This window comes from Dermochelys coriacea, chromosome 3, assembly GCF_009764565.3.
Source record: "Dermochelys coriacea isolate rDerCor1 chromosome 3, rDerCor1.pri.v4, whole genome shotgun sequence".
NCBI classification, from domain to species: Eukaryota; Metazoa; Chordata; order Testudines; family Dermochelyidae; genus Dermochelys; species Dermochelys coriacea.
The window spans coordinates 136,791,744-136,816,637 of record NC_050070.1 but is presented as its reverse complement, the minus strand read 5'-3'; the positions used below and the strand labels follow the sequence as shown (position 1 = coordinate 136,816,637).

Sequence of the window (24,894 nt, the reverse complement as noted above, 5' to 3'; positions counted from 1 at the left end):
AAAAGGTCCTGTTTTCAGTTGCTTATGACTTTGCTAAACTTTAAGCACTTGGGCTGAAATTTTACATGCTGGGTGTCTCCCTCAGTTTCAATTTTTTTTTCCAGAAAATTTCAGCTAAAACAGTTTAGCCGTTTCCAAGAATGAGGCTAGCGAAAGATATGCTGTTTTGCCCATGTTAAAAAAAAATTCTAGTAAGCTTCTCTTTGCAGAGCTCTAGAGTTCCATTCTTTGGAGCAGGGACATGAAATTTGGCCAGGGGTGGCCTTTGTATCAGGAATGTGCCTTTTGCTGCCTCTATGAAAATCAGTCTAAATTTGGCCAAGTTCTGAGTCTTGTGGGGTGAGGGGAGGTGGGGATGACAGTTTGCACATGCTCAGTAGAGACTTGCTGGAGCTTCACCTCTAAATTCTGTTTGCATTGAGTATATTCCAGCCCAGGGCTGAACTGGACTTTCCCTACAATTGCAGCTCTGGGCTACTGCAGGCCATGGTGAATCCAGGCACCTAAAATTTGGGCAAAGAATTTCTCTCTCCTGTGTTCTTAATGACACCCAAACATGTTTCTAGACCCAAACATTAATTGGGAAGCTGCCTGATCCAAAAGCAGAGAGCCAGACATACTGGGACAAGGAGCCTGGGACTGACTGGGCAGAGACTGGGACATGGTCAGACTGTTATAACTCTTCAATGGCGCAAGCACTGGATACCTTCCTCTCTCCTTAGCTACTCAAAATGAATCACAGGACCTTCAAGAATGAAAGATGTTGGAAAAGGTAGTATCACCTATACTGCACTTCTAGCTCAATCTCTCTGCTAACCAGTTATGGAAAAGTCTGAGGAATCAGACAGAGACTACAGCAGTTGAAGGAATGAGAGATGGTAATGACTTGAACAACCAGTCTGACAAGAAGGACCATTATTTATATTTAGCATCTATAGATATGGAGAACACTATTTCTCTTTCATGGAAAGAACTGTGGTTCATCCTAACCCTTCAAAATATCTGGCAACTGGCTGGCTGAATAGTAAATAGAAGCTCAAACAGCTGTGCCCTAGGAATGGACAGCTGTACCATATGAGATCTGCTGCTGAGCCATATGTTGTGAACATGTGACCTACTGGTTGATTGGATTACTGGTGGGGTGAAATGTGGTTTTGGGTACAGAGGGCAGAAAAAATTAGAAACCTGAAATATTATATTATAGAAGACCTAAACTACATAGTAAAGTTACATTCTTCACCTCTTTCCCTTTAATTGCTATAATTTATATATTGTTTCAGTGACTGCAAGTGGAATATTCTACTTGACTAGTGTCCAGGAGTTAACAGATGTGTGCCAACTAAGAACAATAAATCTGCCATTCAAAGATAATCTATACTTAACAGGCTACAAAAAAAAAATATCACCAACATTTTAGATACTTATACATAGCGCAATCAGTGGCAAAACAAAATATATTCTTCAGCCAGATGTTTATCTTATCTTGCAAGAAATTTACCAGTTCAATCCATTACTCAAGAACATGGTATGATGGTGCCGCCCCAAAGGCTTTATGAAAATATGCTTATGAATGTATATATGACATAACTAGAATATGTTTTTGCTACATATTCCATGTAACATATCTCTGTAAAGGTTATGATCTACTGAATCTATTAATCCTATTTTATGCATGTATCATTTTTGTATTTGAAGTTATGAATATTGGCTTGATTTTTAAGTAACCTTTATAAAGCATTTGGTCAGTTTCTTGAGAAAGGAATGTGCAAATTAAGTGCCCAATCAAGAAGCACTTAATGAACAATGGATCTTGAAATGCTCTAATTCACATAAGAAGTCTACTTGAGGACGTTCAAGGAAGCATGTGAACCATGTTCTGAGTCATGCATGGACATGTGACTTGCCCATGTGACTCTAAAACTCCATCTTGTAGTTGGACTTCCACACAAGGGGAGGGAGGATTGTCCATCCACAAGAGAAAGTCTATTTAAACCCCGGGGAGACCCCTCCATTTGGTCTTCAGCTGCCTAAAGAGAGAGCCTCTCCACCCCCAAGGATACCTGAAAGAAACTGGAACAAAGGACAGTAACTACAGGAGGCGACAGGTTTCAGAGTAGCAGCCATGTTAGTCTGTATTCGCAAAAAGAAAAGGAGTACTTGTGGCACCTTAGAGACTAACAAATTTATTAGAGCATAAGCTTTCGTGAGCTACAGCTCACTTCATCGGATGCATTTGAAGTGAGCTGTAGCTCACGAAAGCTTATGCTCTAATAAATTTGTTAGTCTCTAAGGTGCCACAAGTACTCCTTTTCTTTTTACAGGAGGTGAGTAATTGCTGGACCCAGACTAGAAGGAGACTAGTCTGTAAAAGGAAGCTTATTGGAAATCCTCTAGGGGTGAAATTCCCGGCCAATGGGAGCTGCAGGAAGTGGTGGCCTGGCCTGCGCTGCTTCCCGCATCTCCCATTGGCCTGGGACGACGAACCGCAGCCACTGGGAGCTGTGAGCAGCCATACCTGTGGACACTCTGGAACACAAAGTGTCTTGCAACCCGCCAGGGGCTTACCCTGTACAAGCCGCAAACCAAGTTTGGGAAACCCTGCTCTAAAGTTTTACATTCTTTTGTTTTTGAATGCAGTTATTTTTTTACATAATTCTAAATTTGTAAGTTCAATTTTTATGATAAAGAGATTACAATACAGTGCTTGTAATGGGGGAATTGAAAAATACTATTTCTTTTGTTTTTTTACAGTGCAAATATTTGTAATAAAAATAAATATTAAGTGTGCACTGTATACTTTGTATTCTGTGTGGTAATTGAAATCAATATATTTGAAAATGTAGAAAACATCCAAAAATATTTAAATATATGGTATGCTATTATTGTTTAATTGTGTAATTAATTGCGATTAATTTTTTTTAATCGCTTGGCAGCCCTAGTTTCCAGCTTTTGTATCTCTTAACCAAATCTTTTCAGACATGACCTGTGCACTAATTCTCACAAGTTAGTCACAAATGTAGATACTTAAAGCAAGCCATTTGCTAACTATGAATTCACAAAAATCACAAAGATTTTAAAACATAAAAAGTTGTTTTCCCCCCCAAACATAGAATTCAAAAATGGCTTGTCTGATTTACTTCAATCTTCAAAAGTGGTTAACAGTAACTAACTATAGGATTAATCTGAGCTATGATATCTTTACCATAACACAATAACCATTATCAGGGCTATGTACCAGCACCAGAGTCTGAGCAACTAGAAGTGACGGCTCACAACAAACTCAGGCTTAAAAGTAAAAAAAGCCTCTGAAGTTCAAAGTTTCTCTCAGGAGTCCTAGTTTAAACAAATAACACAAATTTGAGAAACGTCTCTGCCTTTATTAAGCTGTACTGTTAGGGAATTAAAAAAACCAACCAACCAACCAACCACCTTTCCCCATAATCCCTACATTTATATATTTTACCAGAATTCCCGATGCTAGTGTTTGATCAAAAACACCTCTGTCTTCCCACAAGGGGAATGGCTCAGTCAGCTCCTCTTTAAGTGCACCTAATTAACTCCATATGGGAGCCCTTGAGACGATTCTGAACCCTTGCTACTTTGAGTTTAACAAAACAAAACAACAGACACTCCAGCCTTGATGGGGCGTTTTTCTAGAGGTGCATGAAAAACCCGTACAACTTTCAGAATTTATAACAGAGCACTTCCTCTTTGCCTTTTCTGAACAAGAGTATTTGAAATAATCATATTGCTAATAAATACGGATTTTAATGACATGTCTATGGTAACCTGGTAAACACTTTTTTTAATAGCTCTGTCTTTTGCAAAAAGTATACTCTTCAGTAATGTGTGGGTTTTTAAAACATGGAAGTGTGCTTTATTAAGCGTACAGAGAGTTAAACTATGCTTAATAAAAGATGGTTGCAGGACACCCTTGTGGAGGAAAAAGATGTACATAGCAGTAAGCTATGCAGAAAAATGTGAAACTAGCATCTTGATTTACAGGCAAGGTACATGCCACTTAACCATATAAACAAGCAGTATCCTCCCCATAATCCCATATCATTAAAACAGCAGTTTAGTAACCCTAAATATCTGTGCACGATGCAGTAACAGTAGCACTCACTACCTTTATCCCAGATGTATGCCACATTAACAGTAGCTACAGACTATGCAAAATTAACTCAATCTCTCTTCTGGTGCAGGAAAGACATTCTCAGGAATGAGATCACCCTTTAGTTGCTCTTTGTGGCCCGAGTCCTATAAAGATTTACACACATGCTTGACTTTACACTTGTGCATAGTCCCACTGAAGTCAATGGAACTAATTCCAGTATTAAAATTAAGCACGTGCATAAATCTTTCCAAGATATGGGATTATACTTGTATTGGTTGTTTGCATTTACATTGCATGGCAAGTTATTGCTGCCTAAGGTAGCATTAGTGGGCAATAAATTTGTCACGGTCTTAATTGTAGAGGAAAATAATTTCACAAAAATGTTCTCAGACTTTAAAAATTAAAAAAGTAAACCATTTCCATTGTTTGTTGAAAAATGGGTGAAAAATCAAGGAAAACACAAATTATTTGCTTTTGGGGATCAAATTTTGATTAAAAACAGAATCAAAATTTTAAATTAATTTTTATTGGCTTTAATTTTGATTTCCCCCACATTTCTCCCACTTTCTCACACAACACATTCGCATTTTGGTTTTGAGTACATTATTCTTGAGTGTAACAAATAAGGGTTTTAAACTGGCCGGTGGCTTTATATTACACAGCACGGGACCTTCTGAAGCTATTTGGTATGAAGATGGGTCATTTTTCAGCATTGCCAACCCCAAGCACTCAAAAATCAAGAGCCATTTTTAAAATTAATGAGATTTTACATTAATAATTATTTTCAGTGGGGTTTAGAAGCCCCTGCTGCTGTGCTAGGTGCTGTACAATCACAGGGCAAAATAATGGTCCCTCTCCCAGGCAGCTTCTAAGCTTAGGAAGCTGACACATTATGGAAAAAAGAAAAGGAGTACTTCTGGCACCTTAGAGACTAACAAATTTATTTGAGCATAAGCTCAAATTCAGCAGTCTCTTGTTGAAGTGTGTTTTTGAAGCTTTTTGTTGAAGAATAGCGACTCTCAGGTCTGTAATCAAGTGACCAGAGAGATTGAAGCGTTCTCCGACTGGTTTTTGAATGCTATAATCCTTGACATCTGATTTGTGTCCATTTATTCTTTTATGTAGAGACTGTCCAGTTTGACCAATGTATATGACAAAAAAACTTCAAAAACAGACTCCAACAAGAGACTGCTGAATTGGAATTAATTTGCAAACTGGATACAATTAACTTAGGCTTGAATAGAGACTGGGAGTGGATGGGTCATTTCCCCATGTTATTTCTCCCCCCCCCCCCCCCGCCACTGTTCCTCAGAGGTTCTTGTTAACTGCTGGAAATGGCCCACCTTGATTATCACCATAAAAGGTTTTCCTCCTCCCCCCCTCCTCTTGTTGGTGCTAGCTCATCTTAAGTGATCACTCTCCTTACAGTGTGTGTGATAAAACCCATTGTTTCATGTTCTCTATGTGTGTATATAAATCTCCCCACTGTATTTTCCTCTGAATGCATCCGATGAAGTGAGCTGTAGCTCATAAAAGCTTATGCTCAAATAAATTTGTTAGTCTCTAAGGTGCCACAAGTACTCCCTTTCTTTTTGCAGGTTTCAGAGTAGCAGCCCTGTTAGTCTGTATTCGCAAAAAGAAAAGGAGTACTTGTGGCACCTTAGAGACTAACAAATTTATTAGAGCATAAGCTTTCGTGAGCTACAGCTCACTTCATTGGATGCATTTGGTGGAATGCAGCCGATGAAGTCAGCTGTAGCTCACGAAAGTTTATGCTCTAATAAATTTATTAGTCTCTAAGGTGCCACAAGTACTCCTTTTCTTTTTTCTTTTTGCAAATACAGACTTATACGGCTGCAACTCTGAACCCTGAGACATTATTGGTAGTTCTTATTTGCCTTCTGGTCTTGGGGCCCTCGGGCTTCACAGCTGCAGTGGTCCCAGCACCACCACGCAAGCTGGAAGCTTGCTTGAAAACATCCCGCAACTCCAGAGTTCCTCCCAAATCACAGAACTGGCCGCGCTGCCTCCCGCCGCTAGAGGCGCCCCACCCCACAGCCAAGGCGAAGCAGGGACCGACGCTTGCTTACACACAGCGAACGCTCGGCAGCGCCGCTCACCCCAGCCCCATCCCACGCAGCTACTGCACGCGAGAGGCTCGAGCGCTCCGCTGTAGACTGGTGGGCGGGTCGCGCGCACTCCGAGCCAGCTCGCGGGCTCCAAGCCCCGCCCAGAGCGCGCCACTTGGCTTGCCGTGCGCATGCTCAGTCTCCCAACAGGCGGTGCCGGATTTTTTGTTGTTGTTTTTTTTTTGCCCCCCCTTCAGCCCGACCGGTTCCGGGTCAGAGGTGAGGCCGCTTTACGCACGTGGCCGCGGGGGTAGGTCGCCTCGCTTCTCTGCCTCTCAAGGCGCGTGCGACGGGCGGGTTCCACGGCGGTGGCTCGGTAGGGACCCGCCCTCCCCGTGACACGGGCAGAGCCACCCTCCCCCCCGCCAGCTCCCGGGTGCTTGGGCTGCGGGGATCCCCTATGAGGCTCGGGCAGAGCCAGCGCCTCCCCCTCCCCCCCGCGCGGCAGCGCTGGGATGTCTGGCCCCTGGGGCATGGAAACGCCCCGGGTGCTGGGGCAGACCTTGTGCTCTGGGAAATTTTACAGCGCGCGGGGGGTGATGAATTGCTCTGTGTCGGGGTGGTGGCGAGTCACCGGGAACGCAGCAGTGGGAACGTACAAGAACTTGGTACGTCTCCCCCCCCCCCCCGTCCCCTCCCACCCCGCGCCCGTGCTACACCCGCGTGTGCCCGTTGGTACCCGCAGCTGAGCTGCTGTGTAACTCGCCTTCAGTCGGTTGCTCTGGTATATTATGGTCGGTAAACTCAGGCTCTGCTGAAAACCAGGGCAAAGATCAAATGCAGTTTGTTCCAGGGTTGCTTTATTTGTGTGTGGTGAGTTTTATTTTATTTATTTTAATATTTAGGATTTTGCCACAGAAATATAAAAAATGACATCCCTCGCCCACCAGCTGAAACGGCTCGCTCTCCCTCAGAATGACCCCAGCCTTTTATCTCGCAGTGAAGCAGCATCCTTGCTGTTTGATTGCAAGGAAGCTGCCAATATAGATAGAGACACCTTCTTTGCAATAGGTAAGTGTGATACTTGGGACACCGTCAGCTTAAACCCCACATTTCTATCAGAAAATATTGTGATCTTCTGTTGGGGGTAACACTATGACTGAAAGTGATTAGAGGAAAAAATTGTCCTATTTTTCTTTGTGCCTTGGAAAGCACTTGGATTTAGTTAGTTTCCTCTTTCATAGTCTCCTTATTTGTGTAAGTCTTTCCCACCGGAATGTAGGAGAGTAAAACTTCTTAAAATAGAAAAATGTGTTTGTAAAACCTCAAAAGTTACCAGAGAGATTCGGGGGCAAGTGTAGTACCTGAAACTACTTTTAACCTAGTTTATTAAACAGTCCTCGTTTTAACATGATGATGACCTTTTAGCTTATCTCAACCTATATCTAAATAACATAGGTATTTCTAAGGTATCTGTTAGCTCTGTATTTAAGCCCCAAGAGAATCTATGTATTTCAGTTTGGATCTCAGACTTTTGAACTGGTGACCCCTTTAACATAGCAAACCTCTGAGTGTGATTTCCCTCCCCCCTTATAAATTAAAAACACTTTTTTAATATATTTAACACCATAATAAATGCTGGGTGTAAAGAAGGGTTTGGGGTGAAGGCTGACAGCTCACAACTCCACTGGTAATAACCTCATGACTCCCTGAGGGGTCCCAACCCCCAGCTTGAGAACCCCTGATGTATTTGAACATTTGTTTCTCTCATGTCTCCCTCAGTTTGTTGGTTTCCTTGCTTTACTTGCACCCAAAGTCACTTTGCACTTAGTTTGTAGTATCTACAATAATGAAATAGTTTTTTTTTTTAAATTTTATTATGCTGTAAAAGGTAGAACAACTCATTTGCTATATAAACTGTTCTTTGCATCATGCCTATGTATCTCATAGATCAGAAATAACGTCTTTTAGTTTAGTTCTAAAAAGTTCTTTTCATTTCTTATGCTTGTTTGTTGGTGAAAAGTTATGTTGTACTTTTTCCCCACCAATTTAAAAACTGTCTAAATGCAGCAAAAGCTCCGCTCCTAGACATGTTCAGTGATCGTCTGTAAAAATTCCATTTTGGTTATTCTGCTGTATGTTCTGTACATAGTAGACACTTAATACTTTTTACCATTGTTATAGCATTTTGCTCCTTGTAACATTCCTATAAGGCAAGAGCAATAAGTATTGATTTTACAGATGAAGAAACTGAGGCAGAGGGAGGGTATGATTTGTCCAAATTCACAGATGGAGCTTTACTGTCAGAGTGGGGATTAGAATTACAGAGCTATTGGGTTCTGCTCCAGTCCCCAGATCTCTAGTAAACTATACTTGTCTGCTTAAATTGTCGTATCTATCTCTAGTGTGGCAAAATATACTTTGTGTAACAGTATGACCTTACAGTTGGGGGGGGGGAAACATTTTACCATAATAGTTTAGTTTGCATGACTCATTTAATGAAGGTGATGTACAGGAGTGCAGTATGAAATTGCAGACTAATGTTGATGATTCTTCGATGGGAAGGAGAAGAATGTTTTGAGGTAGAGAACTATTGTGTTAAACCATTTTCACATACTTCTCCTAGGGTGCACTGGCCTAGAAGAGCTAATGGGGATTGATCCTTCCTTTGAGATATTTCATTCGACTTTGTTCAGTCTCACGTCAAAAGGCTTGGAACGCAGTGTTCAGACAAAAGCAGTAAATGAGCAGCTGGATGAGAATATTTCATCATTCCTGATTCATTTGTCTCCTTACTTCATGCTTAAACCAGCACAAAAGTCCCTGGAGTGGCTAATTCACAGGTAATCATATAAATCGCATGCACGTCAATAGATAAGTTTACGAGACACACTTTTTTTTTTTTGTTGTTAGAATAGTTTGGGTATGATTTGGACCTAGATTCCTTGAACTACAGGTTCAAATCCTGGCACAATCAACTCAAATGTTCATCTTTACTAGGCAAGATCCATTTAGTTCCTTGCAAATTAGTATATGGGTCTGTTACAAGAGAATTTAATAACGGTCTCTATGCTCTCTGGGACTATTAAAGATTCCATGGCATTCTGTGTATGGGTTGTCTAATTGTCCTTTACCAAAGTTTCCCAGTTCTGTGGTTCGCTCTTCTGGGATGGAGCAGCAGCTGCTACATTTTGCAGGATTTCATGAGGTATTTATTTGATATCGTTCAGAATGAAGGAGGCTATGTAAAATTGGTATATTTTCAATATAATATGTGAACTCTGTCCAGTATAGTCTAGTATAATATATTGGTATGTGCTAAATATTTTTGAATTCCAAGGCACTGAAAAGAGTGGGAGATAAAATGGATGAAATATTTTGCAATATGCTACTGTCCTTATTTACATAAGATGATTGCAAATATAGAAAGTGGAAAATACTTAATACTAAAGCATGAATGGCTGTTGCAGATGCATCCATTGGGTTGCAGAATTGCTCTGGCCTGTGTTATGCTGAAGCTCAAACTAGATTAGCATAATGATCCTCACTGGCTTTAAAATCTTTGAAAATGAAACAATGTTTGTTTTCCTTTAACAAGGGTTGTTGATTAATCGCAGTTAACTCACACGATTAACTCAAAAAATTAATCATGATCAAGAAAATTAATCGTAATTAATCACAGTTTTAATTGCACTGTTAAACAATAGAATGCCAATTGAAATTTATTAAATACTTCTGGATTTTTTTCTACATTTTCATATACATTGTATTCCGTGTTGTAATTGAAATCAAAGTGTGTGTTCTTTTTTTATTACTAATATTTGCACTGTAAAAATGATAAACAAATAGTATTTTTCAGTTCACCTCATACAAGTACTGTAGTGCAATCTCTTGTTGTGAAAGTGCAATTTACAAATGTTTTTTTTTGTTGCATAACTGTACTCAAAAACAAAACAATGTAAAACTTCAGAGCCTACAAGTCCACTCAGTCCTACTTCTTGTTCAGCCAATCGCTAAGATAAATACGTTTGTTTACATTTACAGGGGATAATTCTGCCCTCTTCTTATTTATAATGTCACCAGAAAGTGAGAACAGGCATTTGCATGGTACTTTTGCAGCTGGCATTGCAAGGTATTTACTTGCCATATATGCTAAAGAATCGTATCGGCCCTTCATGCTTCGGCCATCATTCCAGAGGACATGCTTCCATGCTAATGACACTCGTTAATTAAATTTGTGACTGAACTCCTTGGGGAAGAATTGTATGTCTCCTGTTCTCTTTTATCTGCATTCTGCCCTATATTTCATGTTATAGCAGTCTCGGATTATGACCCAGCATGTGTTCGTTTTAAGAACACTTTCACAGCAGGTTTCACAGAACGCAAAGAAGGTACCAATGTGAGATTTCTAACCGACCCAAGGTTTAAGAATCTGAAGTGCCTTCCAAAATCTTAGAGGGATGAGGTGTGGTGCATGCTTTCAGAAGTCTTAACAGAGCAACACTGATGCGGAAGCTACAGAACCTGAACCACCAAAAAAGAAAATCAACCTTCTGCTGGTGGCATCGGACTCAGATGATGAAAATGAACATGACTTGGTCTGCAGTGCTTTGGATTGTTATTGAGCAGAACCCGTCATCAGCACAGACGCATGTCCACTGAAATGGTGGTTGAAGAATGAAGGGACATATGAATCTTTAGCGCATCTAGTACCTAAATATCTTGCAACATCTGCTACAACCGTGCCATGCAAACACCTGCTTCCACTTTCAGGTGACATTGTAAACAAGAAGTGGGCAACATTATCTCCTTCAAATGTAAACAAACTTGTTTGTCTTAGCAATTGGCTGAATAAGAAGTAGGACTGTGTGGACTTGCAGGCTCTAAAACTTTACATTGTTTTATTTTTGAATGCAGGTTTTTTTGTACATTATTCTAGTTATGAGTTCAACTTTTATGATAAAGAGATTGCACTACAGTACTTGTTTGAGGTGAATTGAAAAATACTATTTCTTTTGTTTTTTATGGTGCAGATATTTGTAATCAAACATAAATATAAAGTGAGCAGTGTACACTTTTTATTCTGTGTTGCAATTGAAATCAATATGTTTGAAAATATAGAAAACATCCAAATATATTTAAATAAATGGTATTCTCTTATTGTTTAATAACACGATTAATCATGATTTAATTTTTTTTATCAACTTGACAGATCTACTTTTAACTAATTAGAGTAGAAAGACAATTTCCCTGTGAGCAGGTTATTCTATAACTGTTGAGTGCAGGGTGTTGCTTTTTGGATTGAGCATCTGGTCCTGTATGTTGTCGGAGACAGTATACAGGTCTAGATGCACTTCAGGCCTGATTCAATATGGCATTCTATGTTTCAGGTTTTTATTTGCAACCTGTGTTGCAAGAATAGTATGTATTGACATCGTGCTATGAAATTTCTGATTGCGTTTCCTTTTTTCCTTAGGTTTCATATTCATCTTTACAACCAGGACAGTTTGGTTGGTTGTGTCTTGCCGTACCATGAGACTAAATTGTTTGTGAGAGTTATTCAGCTGTTAAAAATTGGAGACCCAACCCATAAATGGAATTGGTTGCACCCAATTAAGGTAAAGTAGCTAAAAGATACATTTCAGAGGATGTATGAGAAATAGAACTTAATAAGGTCCTGGTCCTGATATTGTATCTCTATTAACATGCGCTCCCCTACTCCTCCCCCTCGCCCATCCCCTGTTTGCATCCACATGGATGTGGATCATGGCTACAAGGTTCTGTTGCAGCGTTGGGGCCACAACGTCCACATGTTGTTCCTGATCTCTTTCTTTAAAGGAAAATTCATTATAGCCCTTGTTTTGACAAAGGAAAAAAAATCTGCTTTTTATTATGTAGTATGTTTTCAGTCAACTTGGAAACATATATCAATTACATATAGTACATATAATTTTATAAAATTAAGGGGAAGAAATGAAATCCAGTGAGAGGAAACCATTACTTGTTTCAGTTTAAATCAGGGTATCTGTGACCATTTAATATGGTTTGGAGAGATGAATGAAGTTTGTGTGTGTGTTTGATTTCACTTTAGAATATTCTAATTTTATTTATTTTTTAATCCTTTTTCTTTTATTTTTATCATGGACAGAAAGCAGGAGTTCCCCTTGCTAGGGGTGCTTTGATTACACATTGCTACAAAGACCTGGGTTTCATGGATTTCATTTGCAGTCTGGTGACAAAATCTGTAAAGGTGGGTAAATTGTTCTAGTTCTGCTGTGTGTTTGTGTGTGTCTCTTCTACCTCCCCCCTTGTGTATTTGCATCATGGTGTGCTGTTTTTGCACATTTTGAATTGTGTAGCACTAAACGTACTCAATACACAGAAGCATCTGAAAATCTTTTTTCTTTGTGCCCTCTCTGATTTACAGAGATATTAGAACCTAATAGAAATTAGTGTAATATTGTCATTGGGAACAGTATTGAAAATTCTATGGATCAGGCTATTGGTCTTTTTGCTTCTGGTGGTGGCCAATATCTGAGGCAAAATTGGAAAAATCCCAAGTGGGAGAGACAGAATGCGCAGTTGGCTAACTTCAGTGTATATACAGTGAGAGGTGAAGGGGAGAAGGCGCTTTAGCTGGAGGAGGCTTGGGCAAAGGAGATTGTTTCTTGGTTAATACAGGAAATTGACTGATGTCCCAGAGTGACCCCACAAGATTTTTTCTGTAATCCTTATGGAGAAAATTGAGATTATTTAATTTTATTTAAAAAAAAAAAAAAAAAAAAAAGCCACCTGATTCCTGTCACTCTGTTTGAAAATAATTTTTGTGCTTGGGCACCTCTTCGTAGTTGTCATGGCTATTTTAAGTTTGTGCTTTGAAATGTTAACAATAGTTTAAATTGTGGGTGTTAGACCCATTGATCTCAGGGTGGTAGAAAGAATCATAGTTTTAAATCACTGGCCAAAAAAAAAAAAAACTGTAGTAATAAAATCTTAGAAGAATGACAGATGTAGCAGTCACAATTTCTTAAACTTTTGGATAAGCAAAATGTAAATACAGTGGATTCTGCTTATGAGCAACTTCTCAGTTCCTGACAAAGAGTTGCTGTTATTTCGAAGTTGCCAATAAACGGCAAAGTAGGTTTACGGGCTGCTGCCAGGAAAGGAAGCTCTGGGGCTTGCTGAGCATTAGCCGTAGGCATGTTTGCAGAATTGCAGCTAGGAATGGCACATTCCAGCGCTTCCTTCCCTGGCTGCAGCCCTTCAAACCTGTCTGCAGTCAGGGCCTTTCTTCCAAAAGAGTTCAGTCAGTGCCGTGCCATGCCATTGCCAGTATCCAAATCTCATTAACAATAAAGTCAATGGGACAGGATTGTTTCCTGGCAAAATGTTGCTATTAATCAGAAGTTGTTAATATCAGAAGTGCTATTAAGCAGAATCCTGTAGTAACAGGAACTCTTAACATGAGACCTTAAATATTTTAGTTACGTTTTGATCATTATCCTAATGCCTAAGTAACTATTTCCCCTTCATTCTAGACCTTTTCTGTGCGTGATGGCAGCGTCTCTCAGTTGAGGGTCCTGTTTACTTTTTATGCCTCCACCATTGTGTGTGCTCTTGGGGCTGTAGAGAAGATAACAGACACTATAGTCTCCAAACTGCTTCCTTACGTACAAAAGGTACCCAGTGTTTCATTCTCTTGCATGATACAATGAGGCTTATTTTGCCAGCTAGAATCCTGTAATTAACTTCCAAGAAGGATTTTCACCGTGGAATAAATTAGAAGAGAGACTAGGTAAACAAAACACAGCTCACTTTCCTGTGTTCCTGTTGCTGCTTCTGCTAACTATGAAACATGTACAATACCTGTTTACCTCACAATCCTGCATGATGGAGTAAACCTTGACCAGTTCGGGATTGCTATTGTTGGACTGCATAGGGAGCTGTGTCTGCCTGGCTTTGATCTATTATGCTTCTCGTAATACGTTACCTCAAAGCTGAGGGAGTCTGGATAACCATAGCTAAAGCCCTCCCAACTTCACGGCCGTGAAAAAACATGTCATGGACTGTGAAATCTGGTCTTTTGTTTACTTTTATCCTATATTGTACAGATTTCATGGGGTAGATCAGCCTTTCTTATACTGGGGATTCTGACCCAAAAGGGAGATATATGTGTGGGGAGGAAGAGGTTGCAAAGTTATTGTAGGGGGAGTGTGGTATTGCCACCCTTACTTCTGATCTGTCTTCGGAGTTGGCAGTGGCAGGAGAGCAGTGGCGGCTGGCCAGGTGCCCAGCTCTTAAGGGAGCACCCTGCCAGCAGCAGCAGAGAAGTTAGGATGGCAATACCATACCTCTCCACCCTTTCTTCTGCACTGCTGCCTTCTGAGCTGGGTGGCTGGAGAGTAGTGGCTGCTGACTGTGCGCCCAGCTCTGAAGGCAGTAACGGAGAAGTAAGGGTGGCAATACCATAACATGCCATCCTTACTTCTGCGCTGCTGCTGGCGGTGGCTCTGTCTACCCGCTTTGCTGCAGTGTTAATGAGCATATGTCTTCTTTTTCTCTGTCTAGATTTGAAGTTTAATTAGTTCACTAAAGCTTTAACATGATGAAAAGGGGATAATGCAATTGCATTAATGTTGGCCAAAGAGTATCCTGTACCATTATTTAGACAAACTTTTGTTAAACTTAAACTTGGCAGAAATGCACTTTGAATTCTTTCTCTCTTGGTAGGGTTTGAAATCCTCTCTAGTGGATTACAGAGCTGCAACCTACATGATCATCTGCCAGTTGGCAATGAAAGTGACAATGGAGACCTCCTTGGTGCAGTCCTTGACATTTCAGATCAGCAAGAATTTGACCAAAACACATTCTCTAGCCAGGGAAGGATTGGCCTGCCTGCTCGTTCTTCTTCAGAACCAAAAGGGAGAGGGTCTTGGGAAAAAGTAAGTATGGATGAGTTGACAGATTCCTTCTTAGTTGAGTCCTAAATATCATTAGTTTCCGTCTTTAAAAGGATTCTATCAGTACCATATGGTGGTCACAGCACTATAGTTAAGGCTAAGACTACCATACTGTTTGACAGTCAATATTTCAAAGTGCTCTAAAATCCACCTGCATAATCAAGATTGTTTTGAAGATTTCTGTGTCTCATCAGGGGTAGAGTTAGTGGTACAAGTTTGAGGTCTTTTTGTCCAGGCGTTCCTCAGATATAGCCCATCCCCAAGAATAAGCTGCTTGTAATATTCAGGTGTCAACCCCAAAAGCATGAGGAGATTAGCTTGAAAACTGGCATGCCACAAGAGGGGCTAGGGGAGAGTCCATAGTGCACATTTGGGGCAATTTGGTCAGTGGTTTTCTGAGTTATAGCCCCCCCCGTAAATGAGCTGCTTATAATATCAGGTTCTTATTTTTTGATGCAGAGTTAGGAGGAATTTTTCTTGACGTGTATAGCATGGGCTGCTCCTGGGAACAGATATTGACCAGTACTAAGGACCAGTTCAAAAATATTTCTGAAGTTACTACACTCTAGAAGCTTTATTGCTCATGCTTACACATCTGTGAAAGCTATTGTTTCCTCAGAAACTCCTTAGAGAGTGAAACACAGAGTAATGTGTTCACATGGTGGCTTAGAGGAACAAGCACTTGAATGCCAGACCCATTAGTTAGAATCCTCTTCTCTGGAGTTCTGCATTCGGAGTACATTAGTGCGATCAACCCACCTTTCCCTTGGTGTCCGGGGCCATTATGGTGCTCCTTTTGGAAGTGTTAGTGGTATATGCAATTCTGAGGAATTTCAGTATCTACTTATCTGCCCATTCCCTGGGACAGTTTGGTGGACAATACTGTGCCCAGGATGTGAATCCTGGGGTGGGGACAGAATAATACGGAGGAACTAGTTGCCACATTGCAGATGATAGCAGAGAGGCCAGTGTAAGAGTTCCAACTAGAAATGAATCAATTCTCTGGTGAGATAAGTTTGCTGAACTCTTGCTGGGCACTGGGAACAGACATCCTTGGTGCTTGGCACAGTATGGAATATGCTGGTAAGATGCTCATCCTCATGCAGTATGGAAAGCTGGTAAGGTGCATAATCAATGTGTGGCATAGCACCCAGGCACTGAGGCGGAGGTGAGAATATCCACTCGGATGAATGGAGCAGTTTGCAATAGCTCAGAGCTATTGTTTCAGGCCTCATTCATCACCAAAAGGGTGTCGTCCTTCCATCTGAGCACATCCAATTGAGATGAGTATGCCTCTGCAATCCTCCTGCTCCCCTATATCAACCCCAGAGGCCACGCAGGACAGCCTGCCACCCTGATCAAAACTTCAGTGTGCCACCCCCTCCTCATAGGCCTCGGGGGGCAGATTTGGCCTGGCTGTCCCTCTGTCATGACAGAGGGCAGCTAGGCCAAATCTGCTGCCCTAGGCAGCTGCCTAGTTCACATGTAACTAGAGAGGCCTCTGCCAACTCCCTTTTCCTTTCCTCTCCCCTCCCCTAATGTGGAGTAGAGATTCTGGGGCTCCCCTCCCTTTAGCTGGTAGATGTGCTCTTTGCAGTCCACAAGTTACCACCTTCCCTCCTGCTCGTGGATCACCTGTCCTAGCCCAACTGGGCACTGGAGGGCAGAGCTAGTAGTTGAATGGTGGTGAGGTCTTCTAAGGAAGACCCACTCATCTCTCTTCAACACAAAGTACCCCTCAATTTTTCCCTACCACCACTACTTTAAGAAACAGGAAAGTAGACTGCCCAAAAACAAAGCAGAGTTATGGTTGATTGGCAGTGCCTTGTACCTTTGCAGAATGTGAAAAGCACCAATTCTTAAACCGGTGAAAACTGGGAAATGCATCCCCTGTAACCCTTTTTATTTTTGTCATTGAGGCTGAGCCACTTGACAATATGATGTGGACAGTTGAAAGTTCTATATAATAATAGGTGATGGCTAAGCTATGACCCAGAGCAATATTTAGTCTTTCTTTTGGTGTTCTCCTGTGCAGGCCATTTCGTTACCTGTGTAACATTCCAGACCTGGTTACTAACCTGCATGGCATTTCGACTGCATATGATGTCACTCCCCTTCTGCGTTACCTGCTGCCGCACCTAGTTTGCTCCATTATTGATTGCGCTACTGGTATGTTAGCATGTGCCCAATGTTTTTTCTGGGTAAACCCTTGTAGCAACTTTGCTAGATAAATCAGTTTTAATTGTTCCTGAGGATAGACTGCTCCAAACTGTGAGGTACTGCTCGTGGTCTTCTTTCTATGTGGTTTGTGGAACAGCTTTTTTTTTTTTTTTTTAAATGCCACAGTATATTAGTGATGTGCTAGGCACTTAGCTATTCATTTGCAGTGCTCTGGTGAGACTAGATGATCTAGTGAGAGCTAGTCTAATTTTACGAAGATCCTTGACTTGTCAAGTTCTGCACATAGAACGTCACTTGATAGAACCTATGTAACATTTGCCACAATTTTTACTCCAGGCATATCGTGATAATACTGAGCAGCTCGTAATATTTAATCCTTGCAAGATCTATAGGAAATAGATAACCTTTATGTCCCCATTTTTCACGTCGGGAAAGTAAGGTACAGCACATGGTTACTTGACTTGACCAAAGGCATACGGCAGGCTAGTGTATAGATGGGGTATGTTCCTGTCTCCCAGTTATGTGCTTAATCCATGAGAAACTGCTGTCCCTTTTTTTTTTTTCTGTGGTTGTTGGTGAAATAAATGTAGAGAGTTTATTTTAAAACAACTGTTCATCTTGCTTTTAAAAAATGTTTAATTGTATGTTTCTTCTTAAGAGGGGCACGAGGAATCTGAAGTGACAGATAAACCAAATCTATAAGAGACATCTAGAAAGCCATACTTACAAGTATAGCACTGGAAAGGATTTAGATCGCTTTTTGGCCTGGTGAGCTAATTTCAATGATTTTCCACAATGTATGTTAGCTTCAGCGACAATAGCACCTAATTTGTGACAACATAATTAGCATTGTTCAGAATGTCTGTTATCTTCCTAGCTTCATGGGTTCCTGACGCGCGTCGTGATCCTGCAAACATATTGGTGTTTGAACTCTGGGTGTTTGACTTCACTGGGACGACTCCTTTGAGGAGAGTTAAATACATGGATAAGTCTTTGCCGTCTTGGGGCCTTACAAAGAAAAAATTACTTTGGGGATGAAATTTAAACTCAGGAGAAATGAATCCACAAAAACTATTCTATTCGTCTCAATTAATAATGCTGATGATTAGTGTTGTCTTGTCGACATGTTTGTTTTATTGTGTTTTTGTCATTTTAGTAATTTCTTGAAGAGTTTATTTCCTATGGTGTGGAGAATGAATCTGATTCCACCAAAATGGCTGCGCTCAATAAACAACTTCTTCCTCTCATCAGACTTCTTGAAAGAAAGTAAGTTACTTTTTATTTCCTATGCATTTGTGCAGTATGAAAGCATGGTAAGTCACCTGTGAATCAATATATTCTTCTCTTAGTAATTTGTGTTCATATGGCATTTACCTAGGGTACCTTTATCCTAATGTGACTTCATACTTATTACTTAGGTATGCTGAGTGATTTATGTAAGCATAATTTTGGTCTCTACAGTACATGTAATTAAAGCCAAATCTATCCTGGAACATTCCCCGTCACCTTAATATCTGAGCACCTCAGATACTGCCCTCTCCCAGCACTCTTAAGTTATACTGAGCCTTTTCTATTAATCATTTATACTAGTGGTTCGTTTATATTATTGGCCAGTTTTATGCAAACACGATCAGATTAATACCCTTTGAAGAATTACTTACTATAATTTATTGTAAGTGGATTAGGCTTTTTTTAAACAACTAACAAATCATCCAAAGCATGGGACGTGGTGGTGATGGGGGACTTCAACTACCTAGACGTCTCTCTTGGAAAAATACACCGCAGGACATAAATTATCCAAAGCTCTTGAAATGTCTTGGAGATAACTTTTTATTTTAGAAGGTGGAGAACGCTACGAGGGGCAAGGCTGTTCTAGATTGATTTTGACAAATAGGAAGGAACTGGTTGAGAATTTGGAAGTGGAAGGCAGGTGGGGTGAAAGTGATCATGAAATGGTAGAGTTCAAGATTCTAAGGGATGGTAGGAGGGAAAACAGCACAATAAAGATAATAGACTTCAAGAAGGCAGACTTCAGCAAACTCAGGGAGTTGGTAGGTAAGATCCCATGGGAAGCAAGTCAAGGGGGAAATAGTTCAAGAGAGTTGGCAGTTTTTCAAAAAGACCTTATTAAGGGCACAAGAACAGTCTATCTGATTGCAAAGGAAAGGTAGGAAGTATGGTGAGGGACCATCCTGGCTTAACCAGGAGATCTTCAATGATCTGAAACTCAAAAAACAGTCCTACAAAAAGTGAAAACTAGGTCAAATTACAAAGGATGAATATAAACAAGTAACATAACTATATAGAGATAAAATTACAAGGCCAAGGCACCAAACAAGATTAAACTAGCTATAGACATAAAGGATAAGAAGAAAACATTCTACAAATGCATAAGAAGTATGAGCAAGACCAAGGATAGGGTAGGCCCATTATTCAATTAGGGTCAGGGTGATTTGATTTAAATCACTAGTCAGGAAGACTCTATTAGTCATGGATTTCTACATAAAAGTGCATTCTTGTTAGTTATTATAACCTTAATACATATTCTTCACAACTCAGAGATAGATGTAGTTTCATCTTTAGAAGGTTACACACTATACATTTTTAAACAGTGATTTATTTTGAAAACTTTTCAGATTAGTTTTATAGCTATATGGAAAATGAATGATTGTTTTGGTATTTCATTTACCAAAGGTAATTGAAGCAGATATTTATGATGTCATTGGGAGGTGAATTATCTCCAATTCAATAGGTTAATCATTAATATTTGGAGGATTTCCTTGCAATGCTGTGTTAAGAGGAGAACATCACCAGTCAGACATTTAAATTGTTTTATTTAACTAAAACAACAACGTTATGTATTCTGGATTTTTTTCTTCAACAGCAAACATGTAATATTTTAACAAAACAAGCATATGAATTTTGAATTTAGTTAAACATTCAAGTTTTTTTAAAATCAGGGTTGTTTTTGTTAAAATTGTTTTTAACTAAATAGTTAATGAGATATTTTAAAAAACAAAACAAAAATTAAATCGACTATGTCAGTCAGGTCAACATGAGAAACTTAAGATATGGCTTCTGCAGCTAACTGAGTCGTCTTCACTTTCATTTTCCTGTTTGTTCATAATCTGGAAAGAAAAACAAGCTTTCCTGCTTGGTCAGGTCCCAAACGATTTCTCAGTTTGGAATGAATTAATCCAAAGGAAGAAAATATTCTTTCCACACCAGCAGAAGAAGCTACTGCTGTTAAAAGTGAGATTATCACTTCAACAGTCTCTGAATCCAAGTGCTTAAGTGACAGCCTCCAGTTCACTGGTGTCACTTCCTTTAAATCATCATCAGCAATCGTACTTCTTGAATATGTATTGGTTCATCCTTAGCTCCGAAGTTTATTACAGTTGGCATTATGGAGGGATGATTGCTGGATGTCCATATTGTAGCCAACTCCTTCAGCAGTTAAAGTTTTACCCTGGTACCAAGTATTGAGAATATTTGCAAGAAAATGAGCTGGAGATGGTGTTTGGCCCATTTGTTTTTTTTTTAATGCTTTTAATTTAATTCTGTCATTGCATATTTCTCTTTTTAAGATCTCACTCAGCTCCTTCCAAATTTCAACAGCATCAGCAATAAAGCAGCTATTTCCCTGCATTTTGTTCAAGGCTACAGAAATAGACTTCAGGGTACTCTGGATGTGTTCAACATTTCTCTTAACCCAATGTTGAGAAATTTGGCTGTGATAGTCCCATCTATTTTTTCATGATTTGTTCACAAACTGTCATCAGATTAGGCCAGTTCTTGAGATTAGTGCTCAAAAGAGTCCGCTACTGAGTTCCATCGCATATCTTTTGAGAAAGTTAGCTTGGTTCTTCCCACTTTTTTTAGAGTAGCTGCTGCAAAGTGGTTGTTCCGGAAGTATTTTGCAATTTCAACAACATTAGACTTTATTTTTGGAACACTGAAGTCTTTGGCTAGGAGGTGCAAAAAATGAGCACTGCAACTGTTTTATTAGCCTGGGACTCTCTTCACTCTCTCTAAATCATTTCTTCTCATCTTGGATACATTTGCAGCATTGTCTGTGACCAAGCTACGTACTAGACATTTGAATTCTTTTCCACAGTTTGTTATGGCTTTTACTGCTACTTGTAAGTATTCTGCTGTGTGTGCATCCCGATGTATCGATTGTTTCTGTAAGGAAGACATTCCCTTCTTCTGTTGTCACACAAGCACGTACAACAGGATTATTGTGGACATTACTCCACCCATCAACACTCAGGTTACAATTTCACCCTTTAGAGACGTTTTGCACACTGCTCAATTTCTCTTTCATACACTTTATCTAGCAATTTGCCTGCGACATCTGCTCTGTTAGGTGGACTGTATCCTGGTCTTTATGACTGAACCATGTTAATGAAGTGTGGGTTCTCGGTCATATGGAAAGGAGAGTTTGTTGTATAAACAAACTGGGCAATTTTTTCGTCAGTTACCTCTTTTTGTAAATCTACTGGTTCTTACCACAAACTTATCTATGGTTGTTTCTGGATGACGGAGATTTTTTTTTTTCTTGTGCCACAGGTGATATACTGTGGCTATGTGACATATATGATATGACTGAAACACTATCATTGGCAGATAACTCTGAAACTATAGAAAATGACGGTGATCTTGAAGGTGGATAGCCTTCAGAATCCTGTATGTTGAGGATGGATTCTCTTAACCAAAATAAGTCAACACAGTTATTTAATTATTATTATTACCATAATAATACCATGAGTATTACTCATTGCATTCACTGACAGTACTATTTTAAAGGTGAAATTGTAAAAGGAAGATCTGCCTATTTTAGCTATGTATTTTTTATCCCAACTGCATCTAAAATGTTAGTACCATAGAGTAACAACTATATTTTTTGCTCAAACATGAAAATTCAAGAATAGTCTAGAAGGAAGATGGGCAGTCCTTAAAAAAGAAATATGGAAATCAAAAGTTTAGCAACCTGAAGATCCTGCATGTTCAGACATGTTCCGTTCATCGTCTTCATGCAGCTTCCTCTGAGAAGGAACACTTCTCATGTATTGTTTCATTTGGGCAACCAGGCCTTGCATTTCTTTGTGCACTGTTTGCATTTTGCACACATGCCGGTCTTACCCACAGGTAGAGGAACTTCATAAAATATTCCCAAACTAGGTTTCTTTTATGCCTGCTGCCATTATAGGTTTGCCCTTCTAGTGAGAGAATGGTACAGTAGATCTCAAATCAATGAAGGCTATACTCAGAAAGACCTCAAGACTTCTGGAATATGCTGCTCAAACAGTTTCACTTTTGTTTCTACTGCCTGTCCCTCCCTTCTCACATTTATTTCCAGATTTGTTCTCCTTGGCCAGATCTATTCCGCCCCCAACCATCTTCTGTTCATTGAACTTTTTGAATCTCTGCACTTTGAGAGAGAGGTAAGGGTTGACTTTGTGTATACAAGTTTGCAGAGGGACAATAAGGTTGAGATCTGTTGTTTCTCATCTCTATGTATATTTATTTACAAACATTTTTGCTGTTAACAAGTATGTTATCTCTGGAGAGACAAATCCAGTTTGAGAATTGCAAAACTAAGCATCTTTGGTTGTATCTTCTAGACTGAGTACTGAGTCCCATTGGGTAGATAGAAAGATTAACCTAAATAATCTATACAGAAGCCCCTGGAACCCCATAAGATTGGGTCCCTTAATCCATGAACTTTTGGAACTCATTTACAAAACTTTTTTAAACATTACATGAATATATTGTCTCAGACTATAGAATTAGAATTTATAATCCCTATTCCATGATGAGATACATTATAGCTCAAAGATATCTTAATTAAAACTATCTTTAGATAGGTTTTTTTCCTCAAAAGCATTTTATCCAAAAAAATCAGATTTTATTTATTTATTTTTATTTTATTTATTTATTTTTGAAATTATTGATTTTTATCCTCCCTGGAGAAGACTGAGAAGGGACGTAACAGTTTTCAAGTAATAAAAGGTTGCTACAAGGAGGAGGGATAAAATTGTTCATAACCTGTGAGAGTAGAACAAGATGCAGTGTCTTATAAATTGCAGCAAGGAAGGTTTAGGTTGGCCATTAGGAAAAGTTTCCTAACTGTCAGGGTAGTTAAGCACTGGAGTGAAGTGCCAAGGTAGGTTGTGGAATCTCCGTCGTTGGAGATTTTAAAAAAACAGGTTAAGCAAATGGATAGTCTACATAATACTTAGTCGTGCCTTGAGTGCAGGGGATTGGACTACATGACCTCTCGAGGACCATAGAATCAGTCCTATGATTCTGTGATTCAAACAAGTGTTCCAACGTTCTGTATCCTATGCATGTATTTCTTTTGTAATTGGTGCATAACTTCTGTAGTAGTTCTCTGTGCAGAATCTGTTTCTCTTGGTTGTTGGCAGATATCCTAAAGCCTTAGACTTGGTACTGGAAGAGTATCTGAAAGATGTTACAATCAGAAGGAACAAGATCTTTTCCACCAATTTATCTCTCTCTCAGTGAGTGGCAGTAAATATCAGGTAGGTAAAGGCCCAATTTCTGGACCTAAATCAATTCTGGTATGCTGCCTTGAAGTCAGTAGTATTACTGGAGGTAGTTGTCCATTCCTTGTCTCTCTCTCCTTTTTTTTTTTCTTGCACTTGTGACTGATTTAAGTGCCATGGTGCTTGATCAAAACTGTGATAATATCTACAATTATCAAATGTAAAAAAGCAACTTGAATAAATGGCATTAGATTATATGTGCTGCTTTGGTTGTGGTGATCTGCTATGTTGTGACAAGGTCACATGTGAACCAAAGTTACTTTGGGACATTGTCAAGTCTTGCAAGTTGGACAGAACTGTCAAAATTAGAAAAGGTTAGCAGCGGAACGTGAAGTGATGACCATTATTCTAATCAAGGAAGGTTGTGAAGACATTTTTCATCATGTTATTGTGTTGCTTTTTACTCATTTCAAAGGCTGATGATATTCAGTGACTAGAGGAATTTAGTGACTCCCCCAAGCTTCTTAGCATGCTGTCTCCAAAGAGAAACAAAGCTTATCACATACCAGTGCACAGCAAAATCATTTGTATTCCACACGTTTTTTGTCAAGAAAACTTTAATGTGTGGTTTTTGTTTTGTTTTGTTCTTTTACATTCTTTTATAGCTAAATTTCTTCATATTTGAAGCTGGCTACCTCCAAATCAAACATGCAAACTGGTAAAGATTATGGGCCATTAAAAGCAGTGTTTCAGACACTTTAGGCCAATTCAAGAAAGATATAGCTGCATAAATAGTGCAGATTTTATAAATGGTGGCCAACTGATCAAATCATGGTATGTAAAATTAGGACACAGGACTCTGTGTTCAAGCAAATTCAGGGTTGCTGAGATAAGCTGCGGGCATCTGGTCTATTCGAGTACCTTCTTAGCTGTCGCAATCTGGGTTCTGGCCCAGTCTGGTTTTCAGTCATTTGAGTTTTCTCCGACCCCTTAGATAAATGCAGTGTGTTTCTAGGACAAAAAAGTGCGGGTGCTTCCTTACCCTGGCAGAGGTA

At 39.6% G+C, this 24,894-nt stretch overlaps 1 protein-coding gene across 1 annotated transcript in view; it reads left to right on the top strand.

Annotated features, from left to right (window-relative positions):
• Positions 1–6,362: 6,362 nt before the first annotated feature.
• The window catches only part of HEATR1 (HEAT repeat containing 1), a 55,220-nt gene continuing 36,688 nt past the window's right edge, over positions 6,363–24,894 (top strand). The window contains 14 exon segments of the mRNA XM_043511412.1: positions 6,363–6,496; positions 7,092–7,257; positions 8,813–9,029; positions 11,663–11,804; positions 12,335–12,436; positions 13,725–13,865; positions 14,917–15,128; positions 17,182–17,315; positions 17,986–18,014; positions 18,016–18,095; position 18,437; positions 18,484–18,593; positions 23,759–23,805; positions 23,808–23,875. Of these exon segments, the coding sequence (XP_043367347.1) occupies positions 7,116–7,257; positions 8,813–9,029; positions 11,663–11,804; positions 12,335–12,436; positions 13,725–13,865; positions 14,917–15,128; positions 17,182–17,315; positions 17,986–18,014; positions 18,016–18,095; position 18,437; positions 18,484–18,593; positions 23,759–23,805; positions 23,808–23,875 (1,425 nt within the window). The 5' untranslated portion in view covers positions 6,363–6,496; positions 7,092–7,115.